At 41.1% G+C, this 11,877-nt stretch overlaps 1 protein-coding gene across 1 annotated transcript; it reads left to right on the forward strand.

The window, feature by feature from the left end:
- Positions 1-4,204: 4,204 nt before the first annotated feature.
- dact2 (dishevelled-binding antagonist of beta-catenin 2) lies at positions 4,205-11,170 on the forward strand. Its single transcript, XM_061910735.1, has 4 exons — positions 4,205-4,673; positions 7,202-7,334; positions 7,414-7,698; positions 8,936-11,170. Exons 1-4 carry the CDS (start codon positions 4,410-4,412, stop codon positions 10,792-10,794), a joined length of 2,541 nt encoding a protein of 846 aa, XP_061766719.1. The 5' UTR covers positions 4,205-4,409; the 3' UTR covers positions 10,795-11,170.
- Positions 11,171-11,877: the final 707 nt, after the last annotated feature.

Genomic DNA, 11,877 nt, shown 5'->3' on the forward strand with positions numbered 1-11,877 from the left:
ACAAAATGAAACTTAATGAACATCCTCCAAGTCTGGTATTTCCTGGCAAGTGTGTAAAGTAGTATGAGACTGCTCTCTAGTGTCTAATGTTTGCATGTGTATTAATGGCCAATATTGAGATGCTTTAAAGATAGAACAGGGTGAGGGTGCAATCCCCAACTTCTTGATGTGTTATCAGATTATTAGACACTGCAACAAGGATTTAATTTTCCTGACTCTGATTGAGAAAAATATGATACATATGAGTCACCTTTGTTATTTATCACATGGAGGATATGATAATGTCTTACCACATATTTGGAATACACCCAGGTCAAGAAGGCCTTTTGTGGAGCTTCAATTTTTAAATTATTCAAAAATATAATTTTAAAGTAAATTAGACTAATCACACTTCTGAATTTGGATTATTCGGGATAGGTTGATTGGCAACACTAAATGGTCCCTAGTGTGTGAATGTGAGTGTGATTGTTGTCTGTCTATCTGTGTTGGCTCTGCGATGAGGTGGCGACTTGTCCAGAGTGTACCCCACCTTTTGTCTGAATGCAGTTGAGATAGGGACAAGCGGTAGGAAATGGATGGATGGATGGATGGATGGATAGTGAGAGATTAAGGCCATGTCTACACTTAGTGGTTTAACCCCATAAACAAATAATTATTTAGCCTAAGCCCCGTTTCAGCTACACTAAACCAGCGTTTAAGGTCCTCGGACACATTTTTACACGGCTTTTTACAGGAAAATTGTCTACCTGACTGCACATCACTTATGTATTTAAAATGTGGTAAGAGTTTTATCTAAATTCCAGTCTGGGTTTTTTTTGTAAGCAAAATTTGCCAGTGAGCACACCAGTCTGAGTTTCCTCAATCATGTTTGCACTGATAATTCCTGTGCCGCCTTTCATTATTATTCATAAATTCATAAATTGCAAGATTAATCTTTTTATACACATGCTTAATGCAATCCTTTTACGTGACCAATCACATGAGTTAACTTGTCATTTTTGAATGCCCTATAATTCAAAGACAAACAGTTCAGAGAATGGTGAATAACAATGCTGTTTAGTACAATCCCCGCATGTCAAATCTCAAAATGATATATTCTCCTGAGAACCAGCATCCTTTGCAAAGGGTGTTTGTATTTTTGTTAGTTTGTTTTCCAAAAATTGTGATTATGCCAAAAGAAACAAAAACAAGGAGGGAAAGGCTGAGGATATGCACAGTTTCTACTTGCAGCCAGTGGGCAGTGTTGGTATGACATCAGAGAAATGTAACAGGACACTGGATAGGTTCTCACAGTCAGGCCAAAGCGCATGGTTGATTTCGAATCACAATTTTGGTCTTGGTTTATTAATAAAAAAATGATGCATGAATCACAGCTTGACTGGAGAACATGTGTGTGAACATATTGTTTTCTGTCTTTATTCCATATATAGAGTGTCCCAAACTTTAACACAAGAACAACAGACTTGGCATATAGGTTTAAGTTTAAATGACAATAAAACCTTTTTTCTTTGTGTTGGGATTTTTCATCCAGACGACGATGACGTTAAAACAATCAAGGTTCACAATAAAAACGCTGCAATATGCATGGCAGTGTGAAGTGTGTCCATGCAGACATGCACCTTTCCAAAAAATAGAGGTAAGTCAAACTCAAAAGTAAATTACCATGGTAACATACTCTGTGAACCTAACCTGCTCACTCACATGTTTTTTTTTTGTTTTTGTTTTTTTGTTTGCTTTAATATCTCCTTTCAAACGCGAAACAAGCTGTCATAGTTGATGTTTGATTTTTTTTTTTAAATATAAATGTTTTGAACTATATATTTCAAATGTGTTTTTAATAACTGTTTCATAATTAAAAACCAAATAAACCTAAATATATTTTTGGTTGAGAAAACACCCCGAAAAACTATTTGAAATCTAAAACCCATCCATCCATCCATTTCTACCGCTTATTCCCATAAGCGGTAGAAATGGATGGATGGGGGGGGGCTGGTGCCTATCTCAGCTACAATCGTGCGGAAGACAGTGTACACCCTGGACAAGTCGCCACCTCATCGCAGGGCCTACACAGATAGACAGACAACATTCACACTCACATTCACACACTAGGGCCAATTTAGTGTTGCCAATCAACCTATCCCCAGGTGCATGTTTTTGGAAGTGGGAGGAAGCCGGAGTACCCGGAGGGAACCCACGCATTCACGGGGAGGACATGCAAACTCCACACAGAAAGATCCCTGACTACTCAGGACTTTCGTATTGTGAGGCAGACGCACTAACCCCTCTGCCACCGTGAAGCCCGAAATCTAAAACATATTACAATTTTGCAACCAAAACTCTTATTATCATTTTTTTTTGTTTAAAATCAATGTTTTTGTTTTCACACTTTTTGTGGGGTGCAGATCCATTATTTGTGTTTGGTTGCATTAAAACATATGTCTATACATACATATTATATCATGTCAGACCAGCAGAATATGGGTGTCACTTGTAATTAATCTAAGGTGAAAGCGAGATGCTTTGTATTTAGAATAATAAAAAATGACAATACTTAAAAAAATAAATAAATGCTGGAGTAAAAATAAACTAACATAGTTTTTAAAGTAGAACAAGAACTTTATGTACTGAAATAATGACTATTTAAAAACTAAGTTAAACAATCCTGTAAAATATTTGTTTCATTTATATCCGAGAGGCATCTCTGGACAGAAACGTGTGTTTTTTATGCGACCAACTGGGGTGAGCCTCTGCTGCCCAAAGATAACCAGAAATGATGATCATAATTAAAAATAAAAGTAGTTTTTAATTTACTTTCATATCTAAAAATATTAATATTTTTTCATGTAATATTATGCTCCTTCCAGTGCTGTTGTTTTTAGTTTATAGGTTCTTTTGCGTAGAATTTAGCTAGCTTATGTTGCCATGCAGTACCAAATCTGCCCTGGGGCCTTGAGAATCAACAATGCAAGCCTCTAAGCACTTTAAGAGAAAGGGCACATACAGATGATAGACAGTTGCGATAACCAATCAGATCATGAGTTGTTGTCAGTAAGGCCTTCTAAATGGCCTCACGTTGAATGTCATTTACGCATCCTGTGATTGGATACGGGACTGTTAGCGGATGAATTTAAAAACACATACAGTTGATAGACAGTTGCGATAGCCAATCAGATCAGTTGCCTATCAGTAGCCTATCTAAGTGGCTTGATATTAACGAGACTGTGATTGGATACTCACTTGTCACTTCTGCGAAGTTGCAACTTAGCAGGAAGCATGAAATGTTGATCCCCAAAGGAGAACAAAACGTTGATTAGTTGGCAGCTATATATTTGAAAGGCAATTTTCAAGAAATATATTTAAAGAGAAACTACATCTTGTGAAACAATGTCAGCGATGAAATGTGTAGTCTTTCTCCAGCAATGGTCATGTGGTGACATAAATTATGTAATGGCGTGGCGCATTGGTAGAGTAGCCGTGCCAGCAACCTGAGGGTTTTCTGGTTCGATCCCCAGCTTCACAGTCATTGTGCCCTTGAGCAAGACACTTCCCCCTTGTTTCTGATGGGAATGTGTGAATGTGGAAATAGTGTCAAAGCGCTTTGAGTGCCTCGAAGGTAGAAAAGCGCTATACAGGTATTTACCATTTATTTTGAGAGGTAATCATTGACGTCGGACATCACTGAAGGCCTAGGTGGGAAAAGCACCGTCCACCACTGGCAGCCAAACAAAACAGATTTGCAACTAAAACATATATTTGAAATCTAAAAAATATCTATATTTTCAAACCGAAAAAAGGTTTTTGTTTGCACATATTTTTGGCTTTGATTTGATTTTTATTAAGGATCCTCATTTGCTGGTTGCCACAACAACCCCCGTGTTTTCCTGGGGTCCACAAACTCAATACAATTACAAATAAAAGCATATAATTATAACTACAGACTACATTAAAAAAATAAAAGCATCAGTAAGAAAACAAGCAAAACAATTACAGTCACAGAATAATAATTACCGTATAAATATATCTACACAATACAAAACCAAACAAACATAAAAAAATATATATCTACACGACTCCACTGACCCTAAAGTCACAGTAACAGACATAACCTCAAGGGGGCGCAATTTACCGAATATATATACTTGCCCTGTTTTGGAACGATAGGCAGATGATGTTGGTTTAAATGAGAAAGATTAGAAGCAGATGTTGACTGCGGGCGCAGCGTCCAGCCAATAGGGAGCGATGCCATTTGTTGTGTGTGGGCGGGGCTTAAATCTCATCTCTATGCTGGAGGGTATAGTCCCATCATCAGGTAGTTCTAAACCCAAGCAGGTAAAGACTCGCTCCTTCACTGAGGACTTTTCCCATCATTCTCTGACATTTCTGGATATGCCCGCTGTTTAATCTCCATCATGTTGAGCACGAAGAGCTCCTGCGTGGGAATGATGAGCGCGGCAGTGGGGATGGACCGCAGCAGGGTCGGGGAGAGGCTGCAGGCTGCCCTGGCCGGGCTGCAAGAACTGCATCTGCTCCGGGACCGGCAGAGAGACATGGTGAGCTGGGCTCTGAGGGCGGACCGGGAGGAGCCGCTCACTGGCCCGGACGAGAGCATGAGGACGATGGGGGCCGAGGAGCAGCGGCTGGAGGCCACCCTCACAGCGCTCAAGCAACAGCTGGTATGAAGTCAAAACTCAACTTTACCAACATGCATCGTTTAATGTGGTCTTACCATTCTTGTGCAATATACTGATCTTTAATTATTGGCAGACACACTTTCAAGCCCTCAGCTGGGGGTAGGAAGCAGGATTGGGTGTCATAAATCAGGTTCATTGCTGTAAACAAAGTAAAGTGTGTGTGTGTGTGTGTGGACTGCAGGGGGGCAGTCACAATCATTAACCACTAATGCCAGGAAATAATAAAATAAAGGATGGTGTGAGTTGGTGTGAGTTTTGCAGACAACTGGTGTCTAAAAGCGTGACAAACTCTGCCATGTGTGCTGCTTCTGGCAGGAAGGCCAGGGATTATCCCGCATGCTTGAGTTACAATGATTTATTGTGGGGTACTCTCAGGCCATCTTATTTTTCATCGACCGTATTAGGTTGACAATATGTCGAAATGCATAACTTCTTTGACCTTGCAGATTGGAGCGAATCTGGTGACGCGAAGCTGCAGACGCGTGAAAATAAGACTTAAAAGTGTATTTTTTTTTAAGGGGAACTGTAACAGTAAAAGTAAACACCACTCCATCCCCAACCCCCCAAGCCTCTAAGCAGTTTACACAATAGCCGGCCCCCGAGCTGTGGGGGAGAAATGAGTTACCCACCGCTGGTTTATCCATGCTCCCCCATGTCCTGCTGGGGTTAATCATCTGCCACAGCTGAGCAGCGCCTCTTGTTCTGATACCTGTACAGTAAATGATGGAATATTCTAGAATATATACCATTTTGCTTGACATAAAACTGCTTTACTAGTCCGATAGAAGGAACAAAACACAGGATATAATGCAGGGGTCCCCAAACTTTTTGACTTGGGGGCCGCATTGGGTTGAAAAAATATGGCCGGGGGCCGGGCTGTATAAATATATATATATATATCCATCCATCCATTTTCTACCGCTTTTCCCGTTCTGGATCATGGGGGATGCTGAAGCCTATCTCAGCTACAATCGTGCGGAAGACAGTGTACACCCTGGACAAGTCGCCACCTCATCGCAGGGCCAACACAGATAGACAGACAACATTCACACTCACATTCACACACTAGGGCCAATTTAGTGTTGCCAATCAACCTATCCCCAGGTGCATGTCTTTGGAAATGGGAGAAAGCCGGAATACCCAGAGGGAACCCACGCAGTCACGGGGAGGACATACAATCTCCACACAGAAAGATCCTGAGCCCGGCATTGAACCCCGTACTATTTAGGACCTTCGTATTGTGAGGCACACACACACACACACACATATATATATATATATGTATATATATATATATATATATATATATATATATATATATATGAGGTGGCGACTTGCCCAGGGTGTACTCCGCCTTCCGACCGATTGGAGCTAAGATAGCCGCGACCCCAAAAGTGAATAAGCGGTAGTAAATGGACGGATATATATATATATATATATATATATATATATATATATATATATATATATATATATATATATATATATATATATCTTGATTGGATTATCCAGAGAAAAGTGCTCGATACCGTGGTAGAGCGCAATATGTAGGTGTGGGAAAAATCACAAGACTACCTCATCTCTACAGAACTGTTTCATGAGGGGTTCCCTCAATCTCCTGATGATTGATGAAGTAGTCTTGTGATTTTTCCCACACCTACCTATATATATATATATATATATATATATATATATATATATATAAAATACATTCTTAGGCAATTTGATTTACCTGAGTGGCTAGAAGACCCCGAGAGTAACAAGCAGTAGAAAATGGATTAGAGAGGACAGCCTATAAAATAATAATAAAGAAAATAAAAAGTAGTTTTTTTTAACCTGGGACTTCCTGCGGGCCGAATTTTGGACGCTGTCCGGCCCTAGTTTGGGGACCCCTGATATAAAGTGTCAAAGACAGAAATGTTATAGCTACACATCCTCATTCCCAAAATAGATGGATAGTACTTTATTGATTCCATCAGGAGAGTTCCGCCAGGAAAATTCAAATTCCAGGAGCAGTGTACAGAATTGAGATCAAATTTAAAAAGTAAATAATGGGGGTATACATGGAAATAAAATTGAAAATATAACAATAAGAATAAGAATAAAAAGCAATAATAACAATCATAATATAACAGTAAAAATAAGAATATAACAAGAGAAACTATGCAGTAGTGACCATGTTATGAAAATGTATTGCACTGTAATGTAATAATGTATAATGTAATGTAAATAAACCTTGAAAGTCACCAAGCAATTGAAATGGGACCACAAATCACTGAATTTTGAACACACTTGACTGGCCTGCCTTTGTGAAATAAAGAGGATGAAGACTTACGCGTCAAAGCTCATTCTTGCACTTGACTAACCGGAAGAAGCATTTACAGGAGTGAGACCAAGACTGTAACATTCAACTGTGGCCATTTGTAATTAAACTTTATTAACTCTACCAGTTGACACAATTTTTGATGGACATAGACTCTAACACTTTTTTTTTTTTTTTTTTTTAATAGTCTCGTCTTCGGAAACAGGACGTAGGACTGAAAACGCACCTACAGCAGCTGGACCAACAAATAAGTGAGCTGAAGTTGGATGTGAGCAAGGCCTCCACAGAGCAACTGGAGAGTGACAGCAGGCCAAGTTCAGGTGTGTATGCTCACTCGCTGGTTTATAGTCAAGGATTCACGCCTTACGTCACCGTTAAGTATTCATTTATACTCTCCAGGTTTTTACGAGCTCAGCGATGGTGGCTCATGCTCCTTGTCCAACTCCTGCACCTCAGTGTACAGCGAGTGCCTGTCGTCCTCCCAGACGAGTCTTCTCATCCCTTCCACGAGCCCCCCTAACGCTCAAGTTAGTCCACAATTACAAAAGGATGTTTACCGTCGCCGCTCAGCCGATGAAAACGCAACCCAGCCCAACAGTACCCGTGGCATTCATCTGGGAAGCAGCAGGATTAGGGCGAGCTGCGTCGTTGCCGAACATGGACGACCAAGACCTGTGTCAACAGGTAAACACCTCTTTAACGCTCTACTTTTTGCTGACTCTGAGCTAGCAGTTTGAAACCCAAAAACTCTGTTTTATATGAACTAATCTTTTATGCAAGTATGGATACATGCTCCTCAGGAACCCATGAAATAAGATGTGGGGTTCCCCAAGGCTCAATTTTTTTTATCTTTCCATGCCTTTTCTTGGGGAAGTCATTAGAAGACAAGGCATCAGTTTTCACAGCTATGCTGAGGATTTTTTCACTGGTCTAAAGCACATTGGGCTTGATTTATTAACTGTTTGTGAGTACTAAAACATGTGCAAACTTGATTTTACGTGCAAAGCTGATCTACTAAAAGTGTGCAAAGAGGATTGCGTCTCCTCGTGAGCAGAATTGGGCCTGCAATCCATTTTGCATCTCTGTCTTGATAAATATGCAAAATATATGCTGATCATCAAAACAGCCACAATACTGGGAGAAGAAAATGCAAATATATTACACAGCACCATTTTTGCAAGCGGTTTTTGCGTTTCATTCAGCATGTTTGAAAAGGACGCGTAAACTGACAGTTCCACACACGGCGTTATATGTTTTGACATATTTGGACGGTCAGAAATAAAAAATATTAGACACATTTTCTATTCAGCAACATCCTTTTATAATGTCATACTGTAGCTGATAGATTACTTAAATTGATGCATTTTGATGTCATTTAAATTGTTTTCAATGCCGTACATTTTTTGACATTGAATATACAGGTATATTACTAATATGTATCTTAAATTATGAAAACTTCTTGAAGTTTGGGTCATGTGCGCAGTAGCGCAGCCTCCCAAAACGCCACAGGTAGAAGAATGACAACATGTATGTGCAGTGATTAAGAGTATGGCTCTGCGGCCCCTTATAGTACAAGCAAAATTCCCATTTAAATAAGGCGGTCTGTACCAATGTTTAATTGTACACACAATCTTAGTAGATGGCACGCAACAAGCCCACTAATCGTACATGTTATTTTATAGATTGCACATGAAGTTTAGCACCAATTATTTAGAGCTTAGTAAATCAGGCCCTTTATGTTGCAACTTGCCTGTGAATTAAATAAATACATTTTGGTTGATTGATTGAGTGATAATCTTTGAAACATAATTTTAACGCATACATGCCACCTGCACAGTATAATGATATGCAACACAAGAACTGTGTAAAAAGTCTGCTGTTGTAGTGCATTTTTCATTCAACGTTTAATTGTTTTTTTTAGGTGACCTCGACCGGATGATGACTCAAGGACTAAACTATAAATCTGTGGATGCTAAGAAACAACCAACGTACCCCAACCCGAAGATCTCCATGATGGATCCCAAGTTCCAGAGCAATTTGGTTTCCCGCAATGGATTTGAACTGTACCACTACCCCAGTCCACTGCATGCCGTGGCCCTCCAAAGCCCAATCTTTTTCCACTGCGGAGAACCTGCCATACCGGCACTTGCAGAAGGAGCCCCCATGAGTGATTCTGACACACTCCATGGTACTGAGCTGGGATATGATACCAAGACTCTAGGCTATATTGACAAACTCCTCCACCGCATCTCTAGCAAAAGCCAAATTGAAATGTCCCCTATGGCTATGCAGGCACATAGCAACTATCAGAGGAAACCCACTGAAGTCGCAACTGTGTTTCCTCAGAAACCGGTATCTCCTCCTCAACCTCCCCAGTCTCAAGCCATAAACATCATACCACTAGATAATGAACAGAGGAAACACCGCATGACACATTCCAGTCCAGAAACAACTGATAACGCAGACCACCAACAGTCAGTGAGACCTCAGGAAGTTTCGTATGGGGAATCCTATCCTGCTGTCATAAGAGGGTACAGCTCTGATGAGGTGACTATGTCATCACTGAGGAAGAAGGACAAAACCCAAGTTGTATCAAGAGGCCAAGTACAGAAGACATGTGGGGATAACTCAAAATCAAGGCTGGTAGAGAAGAAGGGTCATAGGCAAAGACCAGTCTTGTCTCACAGCTCAAGCGCAGAGGACAGTCAAAGCTTTGAGGTGCACAATGGCCACAGGGGCTCCCTCGAGTTTGTCCACGCCAAATTTGTCCCAGCTGGGACTCAGAAGGTCAAAGTGAGACAGGCTGATCGTAAAACCAAAGCCATAAAACTTAGAAGAAAGAGCGAAGAGAGAAAACCTCGAGGACTGAGGCAGTCGCATGGATGTTCGTCTGGCGAAAGAACACGAGAACCATGTGGATCCAAGGGAGAAGCGAGAAGGTCAGGAAAGACGAAGCTACTCCAGAAATACCCCAGCTGTCCAAACGAGGACCGCAAACAGGGTTCAGGCTCAGACTCCAGCCTGTGTGGCCCTGGATTGATGTACACTCACAAGGTCCACTCAAAGCCATACCCTGTTCAAGCTGCAACCAAGTCCAACAAAAGCCGTAGATTACAGTGTGGAGAGTATGAGCAGCCGGTGGATCAGAGAAAGAAGAGGCAAGGAGCAGCCAAATGGTTATCTGATGGGGACAAGTTCCAAGCATCAAGTGGACAGCGACAGTGGCCCAAAGATCTCCATTCCCAAGTGCCAGGAGGCATGCATTTGGTCCGCAGCATGAGCGCCAGGTCAGGCCAATGGATAGGACCTACCCACCCCTCAATGACCTCTATGTCGGCTAATACTTTCCATAGTAATCTCAATGCCCGATACCCCCCAGCACCTCACTGCCTATCCAGCCAGTACCCACCTCGATGCGAGTCTGAGTACTCCGCTGAGTGCATGTCGCTATTTCACTCCACTATAGCTGCAAGCAGTGATGGGGAGATGAGCGACAACACCACCAATCGCTTTGGGGATAGCGAATCCAGCCAAAGCTTCCAATCCTTCTCAGACTCAGAAAGCAGCCTTTCCCTGGACGAGGGGGACCAATTGGACAACCTTGAGGAGGGAGACCTAGTATGGGCTGAAGCTACGCTTGGGCCCACTGCAGCTGGACAAACACTCCAGCAACTCCCACGACCAGAGCCCTCGTCCTGCCGCATCAAAGCCTCTCGAGCCCTGAAGAAGAAGATCCGTCGCTTCCAACCTGCCTCTCTAAAAGTCATGACTCTGGTGTAGCGGTGTTACCTCAGGCTACAGCAGAGAACTGTGGGAAACTTTGTCTGAGCAGCAGCCTTCTTTTCTGTGCACTGATTATTTTCATGAACAATGACGTTATAACCAAAGAAGCATGCATGTATGACAGAATTATACTTACACTTATTTGTAAATACTATTCTAATTCACTCCTAAATGCATGTGTTTGCTATTGGAGAGTTTGTGAGAACTTCATAATAACGTGTACAACTAAACTTAACTTTTTGCTTTAGTTATGTCAGTTGATAGTTTAATCATATTTTTTTCTGACTAATTCTGCTTGTTTCTTATTTTAATACATTTATAACTGATGAATATATTGAATTGGACTGACTCTGAAATAAAATGTTACAAATGATTAGGAGCTACAAATGCAACATTCTTTCTTTTTCACATGTGACTGGTAAGAATGACTCTTGATCCTGACAAACATCCTGCTGAGGGAAACCAATTTAGCACAGATATCTTTCGCAGCTCCTTATCTGGTTTCCTGATTCGGACCAGCTGTTGGCTTAATAAGTTGCAGATTCAACATTAGATCCAGACAGTCATGCTTAATTAGCGGGGCGAAACTTGTCAGCACTCAGACATTCAAATGAAAGCAAACACTGGAGCACTAAAACACACAATCGCAACACACGAGCGGGCACTGAGATGACATTAAGTGAGGTGTCGTAGCTTTGGCTTCCACTTTTATGGGATTTAAGAGGGGAGAGAAATAATCAGAGGTTCTAAGTTGTTGCGCTGACATAAGGAGACAATACAGTGAGAAGTGTTATTTATTTAAAAGAGAATAATAAGAATTATTTCTTTGCAAAAATCACTTTGTGATGATGAACCCAGTTTGGTTGGGGTGGAAAAAACGTTGTCTCACGTGGTTTTCCGTAATACCACATCACTACTTCTAACCATAAAGTTTTGAACTAAGAAGCTTACAAAGATCGCATAGTCAGCATTTAATCAAATTCTACTTTGAAGATGTGTTCCCTGCAGCTAGAAAGGCTATTGGGGCCATTCCAGTAAATCTCTGCCATGTGCGTCCCCTGTGTATAAAATGTATAAATG

The sequence above is a fragment of the Nerophis ophidion genome, linkage group LG09, assembly GCF_033978795.1.
Source record: "Nerophis ophidion isolate RoL-2023_Sa linkage group LG09, RoL_Noph_v1.0, whole genome shotgun sequence".
Classification (NCBI taxonomy): Eukaryota; Metazoa; Chordata; class Actinopteri; order Syngnathiformes; family Syngnathidae; genus Nerophis; species Nerophis ophidion.

Bases quoted from the DNA above. Each gene is read 5' to 3' on its own strand.
- dact2 (XM_061910735.1), top strand. From the start codon at position 4,410: ATGTTGAGCACGAAGAGCTCCTGCGTGGGAATGATGAGCGCGGCAGTG. The intron at 4,674-7,201 runs GTATGAAGTCAA...TTTTTTTAATAG, and splicing joins CAGCGCTCAAGCAACAGCTG to TCTCGTCTTCGGAAACAGGA. The intron at 7,335-7,413 runs GTGTGTATGCTC...TATACTCTCCAG, and splicing joins TGACAGCAGGCCAAGTTCAG to GTTTTTACGAGCTCAGCGAT.